At 37.4% G+C, this 20,052-nt stretch overlaps 1 protein-coding gene across 10 annotated transcripts in view; it reads left to right on the top strand.

Annotated features, from left to right (window-relative positions):
- Positions 1 to 20,052, top strand: part of PTPRK (protein tyrosine phosphatase receptor type K) — a 392,967-nt gene that overhangs the window by 114,945 nt on the left and 257,970 nt on the right. For all 10 annotated transcript variants that reach the window (XM_069851848.1, XM_069851839.1, XM_069851847.1 and 7 more), the window contains exon 3: positions 6,949 to 7,220. In XM_069851848.1, the coding sequence (XP_069707949.1) occupies positions 6,949 to 7,220 (272 nt within the window). The remainder of the gene's footprint in view (positions 1 to 6,948; positions 7,221 to 20,052) is intronic.

The following is a 20,052-nucleotide window of genomic DNA, read 5'->3' as shown; positions in this document are numbered from 1 at the left end:
CTTTATGTGGTGTTACTTATTATGGTTATCCTAAATATGTATTATAGGGCTGCTTGTGATTACAAGATCAACATCACAGGCAGTAAATGGAAAATCAAAAGAAATTCCAGAAGTAGCTGCCTGTGATGTTCCTTTTTTTTAGCCTTTTCCTTTCCATCTGTGTAAAATCCAGAGCTTTACGGGCATTCAGTGTTAATCTACCATACTTGTTAATTTTCTTCAGGTGTTTTAGAAAGAAGCATAACCATGTGCTGATTGTCCAAAGACAGCTTGCAGATTTCTTTGGAAATAATAAACTTAAAGGGTTCTAGCTTTCTTTTCCTTAAGCTTAAGTTCACTAAATAGAACTGCAGTTGTATTGGTAAAGACATAACTTGTGGTTATTCTCAACTGGAGTGTGAATCACTACAAAGTAATGTTTATACTTCAGAGGGGAAGACAGATGGTATTTGAAGAAAAGGTATCAATTTGCTATTAGATTTATCTTCTGAATGTATAGGTAAGTATTATTTCCACAATTTAAATGTTGCTCTGTTGTTTTTTTTTCAAAACTCTTATCAGTGATAACCCTTACCAGTAGTTGGTTCTTAATTCATTTTCTGCATTTAATCAAAGGGATATGCAGCTCCTTAAGTGCAGGTCCTACACCTGTAAAAGGAATAAAATCTGAAAGTAGGTGATCTCTAAGTCACTGTTGCATAAAGCAATGTTCCGAGGCAAACTTTTTTCATAGCAGGAAATATTATTATCTGATGCCAAGAAAAAGTGGTTCAAAATAAAACAATGAATGTTCTTCTAGTTACCAAAAAAGAAAGAAAAAGTCTAATGAAACTATTTTATAAACCTCCCATGCTTTAAATAAATTCTAAGATTACTTTTGAGAAATACAGGGCATATAATTTCCTCTTTTGAAAGGACTGTAATAACAATTGTAATCTGCTGTCACATATGGTAATGATTACAGTTTCTGAGCCTTTATTTAACTGCTGGTGATCCTTGGGTGTGGTATTCTCAGCAGATTGTTAATTCTTATTTTCTGCTGTCACATGCTCATTTAGGGAATGACCAGTTTAATTTCTGTTTTCAATTTCAGTGTCTTAAGTTGATAGGAGTTAAGTATTTTCTCAATGCAGTTTGAATACTATTGCTTTTTGGAAGAATTATTATTGTGTTAAAGACACTCTGAATCGGAATGCTGCTTCAAAAATAGTGTTTTCCCATTCAGTTAAAATCTAAATGCCACTTAGTACTTAGGAGGTGAGAAAAACCTCAGGAGTTCGCAGGCTTTATTTTTAGGTGACAATGAAGAGGAAAAAAAAAATCGTAAAGCTGTTTTTTGAGTTGTATCTCTCTAAAGACTTTCCAGCTAAGAAGTTAAACTTTTAGCTAAATTCATGGGGTTTTTTTCTGGGGGAAAGTCATTTTTCTTTGTATGTGTTACAGCTTCTGTTTCTTCTGTTATCTTGACTTGGCTCTGGTGCTGATTTGGCTGTCCCAGTAATCAGTTAATATTTCCCTTACTGGGGAAGAAATCACGCTTTGCTGTTCCCTTGGCTCTTTCAAGAAGGGGACAGGAGACCTGGTTTGTTTTTTTTGCTGAATTTGGGTGTTGATTTGGCTCATGTAAAGGTGCAGTGAGCACAGGTGTTGGGGGAGATGGCGTGTATCTGTGTGCTGGGAGGAAAAGCCCTGTGTGTTTGAGGGGCAGCAAGCTTTCAGGTTGCCTCGAATGACATTTGTGAATCCTCAGTGAACACGGTTTTGTGCACCATGGCAATCGCACATTATGCAAAAGACCTACACAGGTGCTCAGTGCTCACATTTTTTATGAGACTGCCTGCTTTAATATACTATTAATATTTTCAAATTTCATTTTAATTTCTTTCCAACTAAACAATACACTGCAGCAGAGGTGGGTAATTTGATCTCTGTCTGCTTGTAACCTTCTCAATAAAGGAAACTGTCTCTTTAATCAGCATTTAAAAAATCTAAATGCTCCTTGGCTTGAAGGTATGTTTGGGCGTTTAGTTTATGCTTAGTAGTGGTGGTGATACAGTGTAATTGTAGAGCTGTAGGTAAACACAGAATGTCCAACACTTTCATCCTGGGACTTTGGTAGGCCCAAGAGGTGGGCTGATGTGAACCTCATGGGGTTCAACAAGGCCAAGTGCAAGGTCTGGGCAATCCCAAGCACAAATACAGGCTGGGTGAAGAATGGATTGAGAGTCACCCTGAAGTGAAGAACTTGAAGGGTGCTGGTGGATGAGAAACTCAACATGAGGCAGCAACATGCACTTGCAGCCCAGAATGCCAGTCATATTCTGGGCTATATCAGAAGAAGTGTGACCAGCAGGTTAATGGAGGTGATTCTGCCCCTCTACTCTGTTCTCATGAAACCTCACCTAGAGTACTGCATTCAGTTCTGGAGTCCTCGGCACAGGATGGACATGTAGGTGTCTGTGTCTTCATGGGACTAAGTTTTCCCTAGGAGGTGCAGAATGCTTTGAGATTGGGCAATGTCACCTCCTGCTCTGAGAGCATCTGCATCTTGGAATATATTGCTGGCTTTAGGCTGTTCAGGCATGAATGGTACTTGGTTATTTTGATATCCCAGTTGAGTAACTTCAGACTGAGTTGATACTATTCTCAATTTGGATATTTCTTGGACGCTTACCTTAGAAAATACATAATCTTCCAGACAAATAGCTGACCAATGTATGGTGCTGCTTGGGTAAGCCATATTAGACCCTGGGTTGCCAAGAAGCATCCTATAGTCACTGTGCCAACACCGCTAGGATGTTTATGGCTTTACAACAGAATTTAAGACAACTGGGAGCTGTTGATACGTCTGTCTTAGCCATCCATTCAGGATTGCTGAGGTTACAAATACATGACTGAGCACATGGATAATTCTCAAATAAATACAAAATTATTCCATGTGCCTTTTGGTTGCTTAAATGTAGCTTACTGTTCAGTAACATTGTCCTTTCATAAGCTTGCCTGATATACTGTATCAAATGTCATTTCCATAATGTTTTGTTAGGAGAGACTTTTCAAAAGAGCACATTGTACAATAAATGCTCTTTTGTACAGACACTGCAAACTTCCATTACAAATTTCAGTTGCTGACATTTTTTCTGTCTTAGATTCTGGAGTGCTTAAAGCCTGTGTATTTTTTAAAGAGCATCACAAGAAAAAGCAAGGTGAAAAGAAAATTATCATACTTCAGAAACTGGTATCTCATCGTGCTTGCTTTCTCTGCATCAGTACAAACAAACCCACAGGAAGCTGATGCTATGTATGAGAAAACTAGAAATTCAAACACTTCAAAAGTGTGTATATTTCATGTTTATTCATAAGTAAAGTGTTGATAAGGGGACAGAAGTATAGTAGCTGCTGATAGACTGAAGAAGGATTTTCAGACACAACTTATTCATAAAGTTTGCTCCAAATACCAGTATACCTTTGAAACATGGAAAGGTTTTGTTTCCTTCTTCCCCCCCCCCCCGCTTTAATTGGCGAACATTTTGTTGTTGTTACATAATAGAGAATAATAATACTGTCATGAGTGACAGTATCATGTCAGTAGTATCATAGGTGTGTGTGAATGCTGGTAAAGTGTTGCGGCACCTGGGATACTAGTTCTGTGACTGAACTGATGCTGCTTGGAGTTACCTTGCCTGGGTCAGTCTTATTCTGTGTTGACTTGTCAGCCTGTCCTCCTGCTGTTGCTTTATCTCTGTGGGTGTGGAAAATTAGGGGATCCCGGTTTAATGACTGAGCTGTAGAGCAGTGCCTTTGGCATAGTCAAAAACAGAGGGGAGGGCAGGACATCTCATCACATGAAATTGCTGTGTCTGTGCAAAATTGATGAGCGCTTGCAGCCCATTAGGCTGAGTTTCTGTTTAAATGAGTGAGTGCTCTGCCTTTTTTGCATGGTGTGGATAAATGACCTGTTTGAGTTGGTAATTTTAATACTACTTCTCCTCTGTGGGAAGTAGAAGGGGGAAAGAAATGGATTGCATTCTCCAGAAAAATTTTCCCGTCTTCATGTTGTGTGGTTTTGTTGTTGTTTTTAAGCTTTGTAGTAAATTCAGAGTCTTGTGTTTACTTGCATTTGAGTTGTGGTGCATTGGCAGTGAGCTATGCAGTGAAGTTGAAATTGGTAATCCTGATTTTTTTCACTTTCATTTCAGACAGTCTGGAAAGAAACTGAATATGCCTACAAGAATTTGAGTCTTGTGTAGGGAAGAACTGCAAACACGCCAAGTGTGTGAAAGATACCTCTGAATCTTAACCATTTAAAGAAAAAATTGGAGAGCTCTTGTGTTGTTTGCAGCATATATATATATGGCCTCATTTGTTTTAATGGACTGCACGGCAACTTGTGCTACATACGTAAACTACAAAATATGTTTTTCAGTGTAAAGAAAATGCTTTTTTTTTTTTTTAAAAAAAAGTAGAGAGTGTATCTAGGGCTAAAGTTTTGCATAAGTCTAAGTTTTGTATTTACAAGCATGTATAAATGGGGGAATACATCCAATGCTTTCAGTTCTATTTTAGTACATATTGTTTCTTTACAAATAAAGAATGATTTTCTTATGAACAGTATAAGAAAATATTTCCTGTGTTTTTTCAAATATGGAAATTTGATGTATAGTTTACTTTTACATTGGCTTCTGATTTTCTTTGATTAGGTAGATGACTGAGGAAGGAGTGAGGTTGTGTACATTCCTGGGATATAGTCTCTTAAGTTTAAAAAAGCGGGATAAGGGAAAGTGTTTTGCAAGATGCTAAATAGATGCCTTGGCTTTGTGACAAATGGTTTATGAGTACTGTCTGAACTAAGACATGTAGACTGACATATGCAAATTTACTGCTAAGTATTTTTAAACAATGAAAAATGGGGTTGAAAAAACAGAGTACTGTAACGTGTGTATATGCAGAAAAGTATATGTTGGAGCTTCGGAAGACTACACTGGATTATCTTAGTATAGCAACAAGATCTTGAAGTACTTCAAGTTTATTCCTTATACGTTGATTGTGTTCTTTTCATTTCCTCCCAATGGTTTTTATCTTGAGATAACTTGAAAGAAGCAGAATTTTTGAAATGTTGGAAAAGTGAATTCTTGTATTCTGCTCCTTCCAATAATGGATTCTGCATATAATTCTAAATATTAAGTAGGCACTTATGTTGCGTTTTAGTAGACTTTTCCTTAAACTTTTTTTTTTTAAGATTATTTTTAAAAGTCAAGATCCTAGCACTGTACTTTAAGAGCTGTTTTCATTCTCTAGTATTGCATTCTCTTTTATTACAACTTTTTCAGCACAGGATTGCTCTACTGGCCAGGGTATCACACAGATGACAGTGTTACATAAATATCCATCTTCTCCTGAGCAGCATCATGTCAACAGTTTTCAGAATTGTTCATAGAACTGATTAGGACTTTCTGGAACACAGTATTAGTGGCTTTAAATTGGAAAGGGGAAGATTTAGATTAGACATTGGGAAGAATTTCTTCTCCATGAGGGTGATGAGACACTGGCGCAGGTGCCAAGGGAAGCTGTGGATGCCTCCTTCCTGGAGATGTTCAAGGCCAGATTGGATGGGGCCTCCAGCAACCTGATCTAGTGGGTCATGTCCCTGCCCATGGCAGGGGGTTTAAGGTCCCTTCCAACCCAAACCATTCTAAGTTTCTATAATTTCCTTGTTGCCTGAAAACCAAAGGGCAAAACTTGACATACAGCGTGGTACTAATTTCCAGCAATAAATGCTCATTCATGTACACACTCTCAGGACTTCTGTGAGGCTACTCATTTGGACAAGCATTCACAAATCAATCATTGTTTGAAATGTAAATTAAATTTTAAACTGTGGTTTTGATGGGCTTAACCTGAACCTTCTTCAGGAGAAAGAGCTCTTTGTTGGGGTGCTTTTCAGAACTGGAGGTAGAATGAGAATCTGTCAATGTCAAGCCTCTTGGTACTATTAAGCAGGATGATGGGTAAGTTCAGGTCAGGAAAATTTTCTGCAGCAAGGATTCAGATTGTATACTGAGTTGGATTTTTTCACTTGATTGTAAAGTTTTGCCTGGCAGATTGGAAGCTTTGTTCTGTGCGGTTCATTCACTAGATAGTACCTGATTTGGAGTTGTCACTCTTGACGAAATGGGGCTAGCACAAACAGTAGCCCTGTCTTTAGTGTTAATTTTTGCAAAACACCAGGACTAACTTTCTTAGCATCTTATCCTGTATAATCTGCTTAAACATCTGATTTTTCCTTTCTGACTTTGTAGCTAGACAAGCTCAGCTGGTTCTGTCTCCTTTATACTTGTAAAATAAATTTACAAGATGTGCTTCCTTCCATCTATAAAAACTTCTGTTACCCCTTAAATGGAGGGGCAAACCCACATTTTCAGGACAAATGTGGTTTGGTGTCCTAAAGGAGGTATTTCTGTTGCTGATGTATCTAAATTTTAAGTCTGCCTCTCTTTCTGGGTGGAGAAGGGTGCAATAAAACTGCATTGAGAGGTGTGTACGTTATTATTCCATATAGTTCATTTTCATATGGAGAAAGTTGAGAGAATTTTGACCTTAGTGACTTCAGAATAATGATGAACCTCTGTTCCTCTTATTATTTTTATTCAGTCCCTCTGTGATGCTATGTCTAATTATCTGATCCTAATACAGGAAAGAGGAAAGCCTGCAGGTGGAAGTATCTAGATAGGTTCTCTGAGATATGAGATGTCATCTGTAGATACTATTTCTGTGGTGTTACTAGGCATTTTGTATCCAGCTGGGTTTCTTGATACTTGAATTTTGAGACTTTGGGATATGAAAGCTGATGCATTCCATCCTTTTCACAGTGAACAATTGGTTTCTTGGCATTTATCTTTTTCTTTACTACTATTTTATCTTTTTTTCCTTTTTCGTTTTCCCCTTCTTTAGGATCATACATGATAGTGATTTCCTCAGACCATGACCCTGGAGAAAAGACTCGACTCCAGCTTCCAACTATGAAAGAAAATGATACTCACTGCATCGATTTCAGCTATCTTCTGTATAGCAAGAATGGAGCAAACCCAGGCACTTTGAACATCCTGGTTAGGGTGAACAAAGGGCCGCTGGCTAATCCAATCTGGAATGTTACTGGCTCCACTGGCAAAGACTGGCTTCGAGCGGAGTTGGCTGTCAGCACTTTCTGGCCCAACGAGTATCAGGTAAGCTTACAATAAATTCTCACCATTTTATAATGTTTACCGTGAGGTCGTATACAATTTGTGTTTGTTTTGGTCTGTTTAGATAGAGTATTTTCCTAGTGTCCTTAAATAAAGTGTTTCATTCAGAATAAATAATTGGGATGGGGATTTTTTTATAGGAGGTGATTGTTATCTGTTGTTGTGTAATAGGGAAAAAAAAGCAAGCAGGAAAAAAGCTTAATTAAAAAAATTGTAAGATTAAAGTCCAGGAACATCAAAACCTATAAATTCCCGGAAATAAATTTCCTGAGCATCTGTAATTTGTGCCTGTCTTCCCTCCTCTTTTGGATATGGATGTGTTACCATGTCTAATTACCTGACCGTAAACTGTTTTTTTTTTTCACATGACATTCGCTTCATTTAAAACGTGTAGGCAGAATGGTGCTCACCTAATGAGCAGCTGCTTGGCATGTGTTTTTCTCCTGTTTGCTCACTATGGGACAAAACCACCTGCAGTGTGGGGCTGTTGTTTAGAGAGAAAAATTGTCTTGTTATTACTAGATGCTGTTATTTGATTTGTTTGATTAACCTGAGAAAGTACCTGCAGCTGTTTTACTCGGTGGGTATTTGATGTGAAGGATGAATCTCATACACAGGCATTTTTGTCCTGGTGTGTAGGAGGGGGAAGAGTTGAATTAAATGCAACTAATCAGAGTTGTTACACCGTGAGATGTTACGCCATTATTCTATGCAGTGTTTACAGGCCATTGACTAAGCATGCTCCAGGTCATTAGCATTCTTGTAAACAGTTTGGATGTCCAGACTACTTATCAAATGACACAAAGTGAGCTTTTTATTAATGAGGTTTTCTTTAATAGTGCTATTGTAGGAATGTTTCTTAAAATGCCTTTTTAAAGTTCTTTGCAGTCACCCAGCGTCAAGATTATCTCCATAAAAAAGCAAGCATCAGTGCAAGCAGCCTTACTTACAGATGTAATATACTATAATTTTATCTTTTTCATCAGTTTTTGTTTTCCAGTTTTTAATATTTATAAAGAAATTTAATCTATCAGTAACACTGAAACTGGATGAAATTTGATTTAAAGTTCTGAAACCTGGTTTCATAAAGCTTAGCTTCTGAGGAGGTATTTTATTAACCCCTTTTATGTTGCTACAAAGTAGCTTTTGGTGTGCTTGAAAAAATAGGAGCCTTTTTATAGCAGTATAGTAGTAATCAAGTATAGCAGTATTATATACAGTAAATCAGATTTCTGCTGACAGATGGCCAGGCTTGACAATGAGATTGGTGGTTGGGGCCTTATCTTAGCAACATGGCCATTTTTCACTTACGTTATAGCCTTCACATTATCTCTCTACAGACTGCGCTTAAATTCATTCTTTTCCCTTGCTTGGTCATCCAGCAGAATATTGAAATAATGTGTAACACAATTTATTTTTAAATTAGAAATAAATCTGGAGTAGGACTGGAGAACTGTTAATGCAACTTGCCATGATTTGTGTATGACTTGTACAATCGCTTTCATGAACAGGAGGGGAAATATGCATGCTGTCTGTGTATGCCTGCTTATTTCCTCAAACAGGGTTGGTATTTTTGTGGTTTTAAGTGGTCTTTTGCGGTCTCAATGTTAGCGTTGCTCTACGTTGTTCTCCCTGTCTTTTTTTTTGTGTTTTTATTTTTTTGTTTTAGTGTTAGTTCTGAGTTGAGTTATTCTTTGGCATCGATGTAGCTTTTTCATTTTTCTCACAGGAGTTCTTTGCTGCAGAGCTATAGCTCATGATTTTGGCACTCTGATCTAGTTGGTCGATGAGTTTAGCTACTGCTGAAGGGAAATTACAAAAAACAATGCATATGTGATGGAAGCGGTTCTTTAGTAAACTAGGAATTGAATCTCTGCCTGTACAGGCAAAGTCACTGCTAAAGACCACTGTGAAGCACAACTGTTTTCATGTACTTTGTTAATCAGGTCAACTTCAGTGCCGTTTCCCTTGCTTCTAAGAGAGCAGAGATTACTAGAGACTGAATAGAACAGGTTACATGTAAGGAAGGCTCATATGGTGACAAGGAAGTCTTGTGTGGTCGCTTGGCAGTTAGCAGGATGACTGTGTTAGTAGTACTGAGAACATGCTGCATCTCAACTAATTAGCTCCTAAACAGCATTTGTGTGCACTGCTGTGCTGATTGAAGCTTTATTGTTTCCTGTTCACAATCAGCACAGAAGAATTGTCAACAGCATAGGTAGAGGTTATGCATTTTTGGATGGATTTAACATCTCTTTTTACTTATAAGGATTTTTTTTTATATACAATCCATTTACTTGCCTTTCTTTATAGTCTCTTGTGGGCTTTTTGGTTTACTTGGTTTATTTTTTACTTTTTTATTTATTTTCTGGCAAAATATAGCACACTTCATTACAATAGCTTTACTGGATCAAGCTGTAATTTGTTTAGCTCTGTGTATGGCAGATAATTCTAAGAAGCTTGTAGAAGAGTTAATGAACAGTAAACTCATGGTGTCATACCTCCCCAGAATACATTTCCAGACTTGATCTATTTGTGGTTCAATAACTTTGAGCTTAAGACACAAAGTAGTGCGTTTGTACACCTGTTAGCCTATTGGGGCTTTTTGCACTGGTTTAAGCTTCTAGCAACTACAGCGTATATTATATGGAATCCTAATGTTAATTTCACAGTAGGACTATTCCTGTGGGTTCTTCCAAGCATGGGGCCTGTAATTCCTCAGTTGTCATATTCTGCACCTGGGACATGGTGTGTAATGATGTGTTCTGTTTCCTCTCTCCTGCTAGCAAGGCATCTGCATCTTTTATTCTGTTTGTTTAACATGTGAATCTCTTGGGATTGAGGATATGATTTGATTTTGGGCTTTGTTAGTTCTGCCATCTTTTTTTTTATCACTCAGTTGGAAATATCCCACTTTTGACCTGACTAAATCTTGCTTCCAAGGAAAAATATTTTGGGGTTTTGGTTGTTTAAACTTTGTAAGTGTCTCGGAGTTTTGTCTGTCTATTGTCTATATTGGTTACTACTGTAACTCAGTAATTTATTTTAGCTAAGAAGTTTATTCCTGTCTGGATATGTTGTTTTGTCTAATGCTTCTGCTAATTTCCCCAAATTCTGCTTCTTTTGCAGAAACTTTTTCTCTTCTCCTTTGCTAGCGATGCCATCCTTTTTGATTTGACTTTTGTGTGTGCATTTCTGGTTTTCCATGCTGTCTTCCAGAAATCCCTTGATTCCTTTTGTGTGTGCGTGTGTGTCCCAGCAAATTATTTTGCTTCTACTGTGTCACATCCTTGCTTCGTTATGTGTGAGGTGTGCTTTCCAATGAGAACCATGGATTTTCCAGCCTTGGTTTTATATCCTATCTTTCTGTTTTTGTAACATTTGATCAGAAATTAATAAAGAACCACAAATCTCAAACTTCTAAAAAATTAATGATTTAATTTAGTAAAATGTGTTAGTAAAAAGTTAGTTAGCTTTATAATTACAGAAAACTAAGTTAATATTCATCAAATTAATATAGCTTTTTTTCCCCTTTTTTTCCTTCTTTTCTCCTTTTTTCTTAGTATCTTAAACTTGCAACAGCTTGTGTTTGGTAGATAGTATAAGTCACCAAAAGGCTCCACCTATAGGTACGTAGTTCTTCAGCCCTCCTTTTGTAGAATAGCTCCTTTGAGAATACTTTGTGGCATTTAGGAATTTAAGGTGTCTGTCTATAAACGTGGGGTTTTTTCCAGTTTATTAATAAACAGTGAAATGGCTTATGCATCTGTTTCCTTCTTTCCTCTCCCCCATAGCTTTCAGCACTTCTGACTGTCTCACTGCTTACTGCTATCAGTGATGACTGAAAATTGGAGCCCTTTGGAAATATGCCTGTATAGGAATAATGTTGCTTTCTAGTCAGAAATGCTGTGTAAACCCTGAAGTGTTCTCCTAATGGTTACTTGCTAGACAGGACTTAATCAAAAGACTGATTTTATTCAGTTTATTACTTAGAGAAATGTGTTTTTATAATGAACTTTCTTACTGCTTCTCATAGACTTTTTAGTACAAACAGAACACCATCTTTTTATAACTGTTAGGATAAACATGAAAGTGTGCAAATGTTTCTGTCACATTTCTGTCTCATTTCTTCTGAGATGTTTATCATTTTGCTGAGGACAAAGGAAGATAAAGTTCAAGAAAGCTTACCAGCAATATTTTAATAATTTAGCTCAGTAGATCACAAAGCAATTACAACTCTCAAAGGACTGGCAAATCCTGTCTCTTTTAAGGACTTCTGCAAATACTGTATTATTCCAGTCCAAATTGGAAAAATCATAGTGCATTGAGTAAAAGTAAGCATTACTCAAACAAGCCTAGTCATGGCTGAATTTTTCAATTGCATCATAAGTATTGGAGATTTCACTGAATCTTTTTTAATTGTTTTATTTGTTTTTGTTTCAGTGTGGCATGTTCTGCAGACTAGCCACAATGTGCTTTTTTTCCCATTAAGAGTTAGTTCTTTTATGAGCACAGAAAGTTCCTGAATGATAAGGGACTGATGATGGTGGGAACGCAGGTTGTTTTTTTTTTCCCCTTAGGAACTTTTAAAATTGTCATATGGAAGTGTATGTAATAGTTTTCCTAGCTTGGTGGGTTTAATTTCTGTTAACCTATTTTGGAGAGACTCCATTTATTTTGGGGCCTACTATGGTAAAAAAGGGCAAATATAATAAATAAAATAATCCAAGAATTTTTACAATTAAAATTAGCAGAGATTATTGTTAATGCCTTGGGTTTTACAGGTGAAGGTGTTCTGGGGTCTGAGCAATCACTTGTGTTGCTCTATCTTTACTCCTGTGCTTGAAAAACAATGAATTTCCAGAATTTTGAAGCTAAAGTGTTTGTATGTCTTAGAAGGAAATTTCAGGAATAATGTAGATCTTCAGAAAGTAATGTTTTATTCTTCCCTTTTCCTTTGTTTAAATTTTTCAACACTGTCATTTCCACTGCTTTGCTTTCTGTTGCATTATGGTCTGTGAGTGATTTTATTCTGTTTTACTGTGTTCTGGGTTTCCTTTGCTAAATGTATGAACTGAACTTAAAACTAGGGTAGAAATGTCATACTTGAAAGACTGGAGTATTGTAAGGAATGCTGTGGCTATACATATAAGACATTCAGTTCTCTGTCCATTGAATAATGTAGTGTCAATGAAAGTGATGAGCATTTTGACTTTTTTCTCCTTGCGAGACAGTGGATATCTTTAGGGCAAGGTGACAAAACTTTAGTAAATACTTAGTATTTCCAAAGGTAATGAGCAATATGGAAGTAAATGTGCTGTATGAGTCCATGTTATAAATTATCTTTAATTACCTAAAAATCTCAGGTGGAAAACTGGCTGGCTATGAACTTATGAAAACTTACTTTGAGGTAAATATGTAATACTTCTAGCCAGTGCTTAAGATCTTATGAAATATATCTGACTTTATCTCAGCAGTCTTTCAGGAAACATTCCACTCATCAGCAAGGTGGTATGCAAATTATATATATTAACCTTGATTACTAAGATTATGAAAAAAACTATAGCATTCCCCTCCCCATCATACAGCAGGTACTGTCTGGCAGTGAAGTGGAAAACACACTATTGTTAATCAGTACCTCAGAGTGCCTGATTCAATTTTTCAGAAGTACAAGATTGACTTAAATCATGATGTGTAAATAAAGAAGTACTGGATGGTTCCTTTTGTCACGATTTTTCTTTTTTAAGATTTTTGCCCTTAGTTGGAAAGCATAATTACTTGTTATGTAAGAAGCTCAGATTTTGTCATATTTTTGTCAGCTTCTGCAAGATTCTGTCCCTTTCTTAGAAAAATTGTGAATTTCATGCTATCAAGGATCTGGCAATGATATACACTTCCATTCAGCTCTTCTTAAAATATGTTTTTATGCATATGAAAAATGAAACGAGTGAAAGGGGGTCATGACAGGAAATCAGTGACATAGACTTGAAGTAGATGGTGAAAGGAAAGCAGAAATTGATAATACTTTATTATATTATACAGGCTCTGAAAAGATTGAGTAATGAATTGTGCTCTGCTAGGGGTTTCCAGACTACCGGATAGTAAATAAAAGGAAAAGTATGATAGCGCGGTATTGAATCATTATCAAAAAGTTCAATAAAATCTCTGCAATTCAGTAATTGGAAGTCAACTAGCCTCCACATTTATGGGTCTCAAAGAGTCAGGCACTTCGACTTAAAATTCTGACCTTATCGTTTCATCACTGATAAGATGCATTGTTAGGTAATTTGAACTGTGGAGCGTTGTATGTGTGGACACTCCCAGCCCCTAATACCAATGCTGGAAGAAAAGTAATACTGAGAATTATGCAGCCACTTAACTTGCTTTTTGTCCTTTCCTGCCTTTTATTATTTAGGGCAAGATGAAATGCTCTAGAAGAATTTCTTATTCTGTTTTTTTTGCATCTGTGCACACCATGCTACAATGTGTTGGTTGTTTTGATGTTGTTTGGTTGGGTTTTTTGGGGGGAATATTTTCTTTTTCTAATGATAAATGGTGAACAAGCCTGAGGCTTGGAGTAAAGTCAAAAGGTTTTCTTCATAAAGAGTAATATGTAATGGGAATCCCATGTTGACTGGTGGTATGAACTCCTCATAGGGAAATAAGTGCCTCATATCTTTATAATTCTCTCTAGCCTGCATGTATTACTTTTCCTTAGTATAGACTTTGTTTGAGCTGACATAGAAAACACCTGAGATGGTTGCTCTGAAGGAAAAAAATATTCAAAATTCAAAGAAGGAGGAAGGAGCGTATAAATTACTTTGCACTAGGATTGCATTCTGATCAATTATGCACAGTCTGTGTATTTAAATAAACAAGCAAACAAACCAACAAACCAGTATTGTTGAATTTTCCCCTCTGCTCAAAAGATATTACAAAGCATTTTATAGAGATCCCCATCCTCCTTGTCCCCCCCTGCCAGAGTGAAGTAAATTATACCCCTATTCTGGGTATTCTGAAATACCATCTGAAGCAGAACAATTTTCTGGCTCTACAGTATTGATGAGAAGTTTGCAAACTAGTAATTGCCCTGTAAGATAGTGCTTTGGGCTCAAAGCCAGGAACTGTTGCATTGTAGTCTTTGCAGACATATTATTTTCATCTCTGAGAGCTCTCTCTCTTATTGTTAGTCAGTTGTGGAGCTCCTTCACTATTTTCTTTGAATGTCTTTATGTGCAACTCTAGACAGTTTAAAGAATTGTTACAAAACATGATGGATTGGATTGCTTCAGCAAAGTACTGTGGCTACCTAGAAGAAACAGTGCAATCCTGTGAGCCAAGCTGTTTCTGGTGGTTTTGCTTGTTTTGTTGTTGGTTTCTTCTTTTGAGTTTGTTTTGTTCTGCCTTTTCTTTTTCGTATGTGTGGCCTCAGGGCCTTCTGGACTCTTCTGCATGTAATCCATGAGACCGTTTTGCGTACTATTCATTTGCTGGAATAGATTCTGTAGCTAGAATCCTTTTTTGGTTTAGGGTTTCTAGTTGCTTACAGAGGTTTTGTTGATGCACCTTGAATACTGTGTTCAGTTTTGGGACCCCCACTACAAGAAAGGCATTGAACTGCTGGAGCGTGTGCAAAGAAAGGCAATGAAGGGGATGAAAGGTCTGGAGCACAAGTCTTGTGAGGAATGGGTGAGGAAACTGGGTTTTTTTAGTCTGGAGAAAAGGAGGCTGATGGGAGCTCTTGTTGCTCTTTATAACTACCTGAAAGTAGGTTGTAGCAGGAAGGGTGTTGGTCACTTCTCCCAAGTAACAAGGGATAGAATGAGAGGAAATGGCCTCAAGTTGTGTCAGAAGAGGTTTAGACTTGATATTTGGAGAAATTTCTTTACTGAAAGGGTTGTCAAGTTTTGGAACAGGCTATCCAGGGTTGAGTGATTGAGTTACCACTCCTGGAGATATTTAAAAAGCATGTAGACGTGGCACTTGGGGACATGGCTTAGAGGTGAATGTGGCAGTGTTAAGTTTATGATTGGACCCAGACATAAAGGTCTCTTTCAACCCAAATGATTCTGTGATGCATATTCCAGGATTACTGCATTACTGCCTGTTTTTCAAACAAACGACAGCAAACGAAACTTGTGGCTCTTCCTCTGTGTTAAGCTGGGACAGTGCACTAGTGCTTGACAATGGCAAGGCAGAGTGAAGACACACTTTCCATGCTGGTGGAGGAGACAAATTGTGTGGGTATCCCTGCTGTTGTAGAGCAGAGGAATTCATGGGGTTGTCACAGTGTCAGTTAACTGTCCTGCTGCAGTGTGAACATTGTATTTACTGGAGGTGGTTGCGTGTGCCTGTTTGGTGCTTGTGTGAGTATGACCTTTAGAAGTTTCATAATGTTGATTTTTTTTTTTTTTTTTAAGTCTTGTGTCAACTTTTTGGCTTGGATGAAAAAATTACAATTATGGCAAAACGTAGTCTGTGCTATGCTTGACCATGAATGTATCTCACAGGTTGTGCATTCTTCAGTAAGTGTTGGCTGTTGGAAGAAAATGACTTATCAATTCTCTTCTTTAAACAGTGGGTTGTTTTTTTAAAAATAATTATTGTGCTGTATTTGGTGATTGCAGTTTAAATGCTGAAGGCTCATAGTCCTTCAAATATAGGAAACAGGCATCTTGTCACCTGGAAGTGTCAGAGGTTTGCTGCTGTGTCTGGAATTAAATTATTTACAAGCAAGGAAAGCATATTTGTTAATTTGAATGGTTTTATGATAAGTGATTAAAAAAACCCTAAAATTTTAAGGCATGAATGGAAGGAGGCAATCTTTTTTTTCTCTGCATTTTTCTTTCTGTGAATTTAAAGGCACACATGCTCATGTTCATATGCTCTGACATGTAAGTGAATCCTTGTTTCTCACACCCATCTTCTCTGCTATGCTTAGGTGATTACTGTGAACTTTCTAGCCTTCACAAAATGAATTTACAAGTAGTTGCAACCTGCATTAAGTCTGTTTTTTCTCCATTTTTTCTTACGAGTTGTATTTTCTTTTGTATCAAATACAAGTGCTTCCTCCTGTCTCTGCATTGCTGCTTGGTTCATTCTTCCAGAGATTTTGTAGTTTAAAAAGCAAATCAGTTTCAGCTAGTGATGCATTTGAATCACCATGGTGAACTTTGATAAACTGAACTTTGGCATTTCTCTAGTTCTAGTTCATTACAGCGCAGCCACCATGCTGTGCATGTCCAGAGAGGAAGACAAGAAGTAGTGAGATCCTCCCTTGATCTTAGACCTACCCTCAGAAGAGCAGGGAGGGTGGCAGCACTGTGGTCCTTTCTTCCCTGTCCTGCCGCACCCGTGGCTACAAGCAAGAGGACTGTGATACTGGTTCTTCTGCTACCACTCCACTTGTTTTCTAGTTATCCCAGCTGCTGCCTTTGGAAAGGGTCTAAAGGAAGTTGGTGTCAGTTTTCGCTTTGCACTGGTGCAGGTTCCTACCCTGCTGTGTGTAAGTGAATACTTCCTGGGTGATATTGGGTCTTCTCCTTTGCAGAGTGAATATGTGCTGCCCTTTGTGCTGTGCCTGTATTTGTGACAAACGCAAAACCCAAAGAACATCATGTTTCTTAAAAATAAATAAATGAATAATTATTATTAATAATGAGGAACAATAATACCACCAACAAAAGAACCTTCTACTTGCCTTTTCCCATAATGGTAAGCCAAGGGGATGACAAGTTTCTGTTACTATGTTTCCAGTGTGTTTTATGGTAGACCTTAAGAGGCAGGTTACCAATCTGTTGTTCAGTTTTCTACTGCTCTTAATGAGAGAAGTGTGAATCTACCACTTTGAACAAATTTCTCTCCTTCGTAAACTGAATTATTAAACTGTTTTATAATGTACTGAAAACTGTGATAAATTAACAAAATGTGGTGATGGATATCAAGCAGCTTGCAATTCATTTGCAGGTTAGAGAAGAATATTTCCTGTCACAGATCTTGACAGGACATCAGCTGTTTTTTGTGCAACTTAGCACAGAAATTAGAACAAAGCTGGAATTTGCTCAGTTGGAACGTTTCGATTTTAACCAAAAATGGTGAACACTAAATCTGACAGTGGCTGTACATGTAATGGGGTTTGTGCATATATGACCGTGTGTTTGCATGTGCTTAGTTTTTTTGCTTTTGGTTTAATAAGGATAAAAATGAACCTTCAAGTAAAGCATCATCATTGGTCCTGGGCTTATTTAGGAGATTTTAACACCCTATATATTTGAACAATGAAAGAGAATAAAGTTTAGTGGCAGCTGTAAGACTTTCCTTAATGAGTTGGAACATCGGTTGTACTTGACTCAGTAGCATTGAATTCAGTCTCATCACGTTGCTTAACTGTTTATTTATTACTAATTTGTCCAAAGTATAACATGTAGTATAACCAGTATTTTTCAAAAAGCTATGTGAGTAGTTTCAATTTTATGTTTGTCTTGACTCAGTGAAGTACAACATGGCATGCATTTTAATATATTATTTGTTTACATATGTTAGATAAATACTGCATAGCATGTTGAAACAGAAAAATGTGTTAAGTGGGTATTTTGTCATAACAAAACAGTATAACCAGGCACATAAGCTTTTTTTGGCTGCAGCTTTACAGAACCATCAGTTAGGTTCAGAATATTTCATTGCAGAACTACCTTTCTTAGAAAGGTGTTTTGTTTTCTTTTATTTTCTTTTCAAAACTCTAGCAGTAGAGGTTTCAATTTTCCAGAAATTTACTTCCTCCCTCTCCATTCTCTCTGGACTTCAGCACCTTGTTGATGGTGGTCAGATCTGTAATGGAAGGAAGTCTTCTGAAATACAGCTGTATTCATGTTTCTGCTTCTAAAATTAGAGAGTGTTTTAGTTTGAGGATGTGTATGCCTTGCTCATTCTCGAAAAAGAGTGGCAGGATCAATAGTGCAGGCAATAAGCCTAGTTTCTTATTCTGTAAATTCGAAAATGTTAGTGTGATCCAGGTACTGATATTCTTTATAGCCACATAGAGGATTATAATTTTACTCAGAAGTGAAACCACAACTAAGATAAGTAATTTTCTTCTCCAGTGTAATTAGATTGTTAATTAAATTGGGAAAACTAGCTTGTCCATTTTTAAATCCGTATTAATGTTGGTACAGTAGGTCTACTGTACTGCTAAAACCGGTTCTGCAAGTGCTGTGTATAACTGAGATTGCAGTGTAGTTTCCCTGCTACAGAACACGTGCCATGCAAACTCTTCAGAAACAACTTTGGTGTCTTTGTTTGACAGGCAGTACTTGTCTAACACATTCCAAACCCTTGTAATTTCGTAAATATTTTCTGAGAAGTTAGAAGAAAAAATACTTTAGGTTGGGCTGGGCTGGGAGCAAAGCACAGCAGATGAAAAATAAGTTAATTGTGGTGTTTTGCAAATGCTGCCTCTCCTTGGTGCTCTTTGGCTTCCTCGCTTACCAGGTTCGTGTTATGTCAGTGGGAAATAATAACAATAATGAAAAACTAAAAAAAAGGGAGAGACCCCAAACCTGGGGTCACTAAAGAGTGTGAAGCTTCACTGCCATAAATGTGGGAGGGTGGGCAGGGTTATGTAGTTGGGAGTGGGGATGGGGGGGAGGGGGCAGGCAGTGTGTGGAAGTGACGGAGCATTTTAGGGATCTGCCTTTGATGTTATGACCTGTGTTCACTTAACCAGAGTTGTGGCAAAACTACCTGGGGCTTGTAGCTTGACACTGTACTCAGCAAGCCAGCCCTATTGATTTGAGGGGAAGCAAAAGGCTGTATTCCCATTAAGAGGTTGTTTTCTCGGGGGTGGTTGGGAGAAAAGCTTGCAGCAGCTCTGTTTGGAGACTTTACTTTAGGCAGGTCTGCAGTTGTGTTTGGGAAGTGAATAGTCTTCACCTATAAAAATGCAAAACTCTGTAGGGCCTTTTTTCTTGGAGGTGGACATGGAAGGGATAAATTGCAAGAAAGAGTCCAAGTGTGAGCATCAGCAGAGCACCAGCAGCTGGAGCAGTTAGCACCAGAAGGCAAGGAGGATGATGGAAAGTTGTCACTTCAACTGCAATTTCTTAGAGCTGGGACGCAAGTAATAGTCAACAAATCTTTCTGGAGATATTATTTAACGGCCAGTTATGTTGCCTCTGGGGAAAAAGTCTCCTTTCTAGGAAGAATTTGGTTTTGGCAAAAATTGTTAGCAATCAAATATCTGCTTTCAGAAAATATATTTCAAAATGAGAGTAGGATCTGCTTCCTTAAGTGTAGTCAACACGTTTAGAATGTTTATTTGCAAAGGAAAAAAAAAAATTGTGATTAATGTTTTTCAAATCATAACAAAAAAATCAAGTACAGATTTCATAGAAATGGAAGAACAGGTCAATTTCAAACGTTATTAAACTTCCCTAATTCATAACTTGCACATTCTTTGGTAGTCTATTCCAGAGTGCGAATAGGGCCAGACACTTCATGCTTCCAAAGATTATGTAGGCAAGGTGGGCAGCTGCAAATGGAACTTTTCTGTGTAAAACCCTAAGCTGAGATATTTTTTCTTTCCTAGCACTTCACCAAAAGTGCTGGATGTAGCTATAGTTGAGCATCTGAAAAGTGATCCAAGAAAACTTATCAAGCGTAGAAGCTGGACAGTTTTTTCCATTGGTTTCACTTATTTAGTTTAAAATCAGTTAGTTCATTAAAGAAAACAACACAGTTTATGTTGAAGTTAAATGTGGCTCTATTTGAGCCACTCTATTTGTAGTTCAATTACTGAAATTTTAAATGTAGTGAATTT

Source organism: Phaenicophaeus curvirostris, chromosome 2, assembly GCF_032191515.1.
Source record: "Phaenicophaeus curvirostris isolate KB17595 chromosome 2, BPBGC_Pcur_1.0, whole genome shotgun sequence".
Taxonomy (NCBI): domain Eukaryota; kingdom Metazoa; phylum Chordata; class Aves; order Cuculiformes; family Cuculidae; genus Phaenicophaeus; species Phaenicophaeus curvirostris.
The sequence above is the reverse complement of the archived record's forward strand: the minus strand, read 5'-3'. Positions and strand labels throughout refer to the sequence as shown.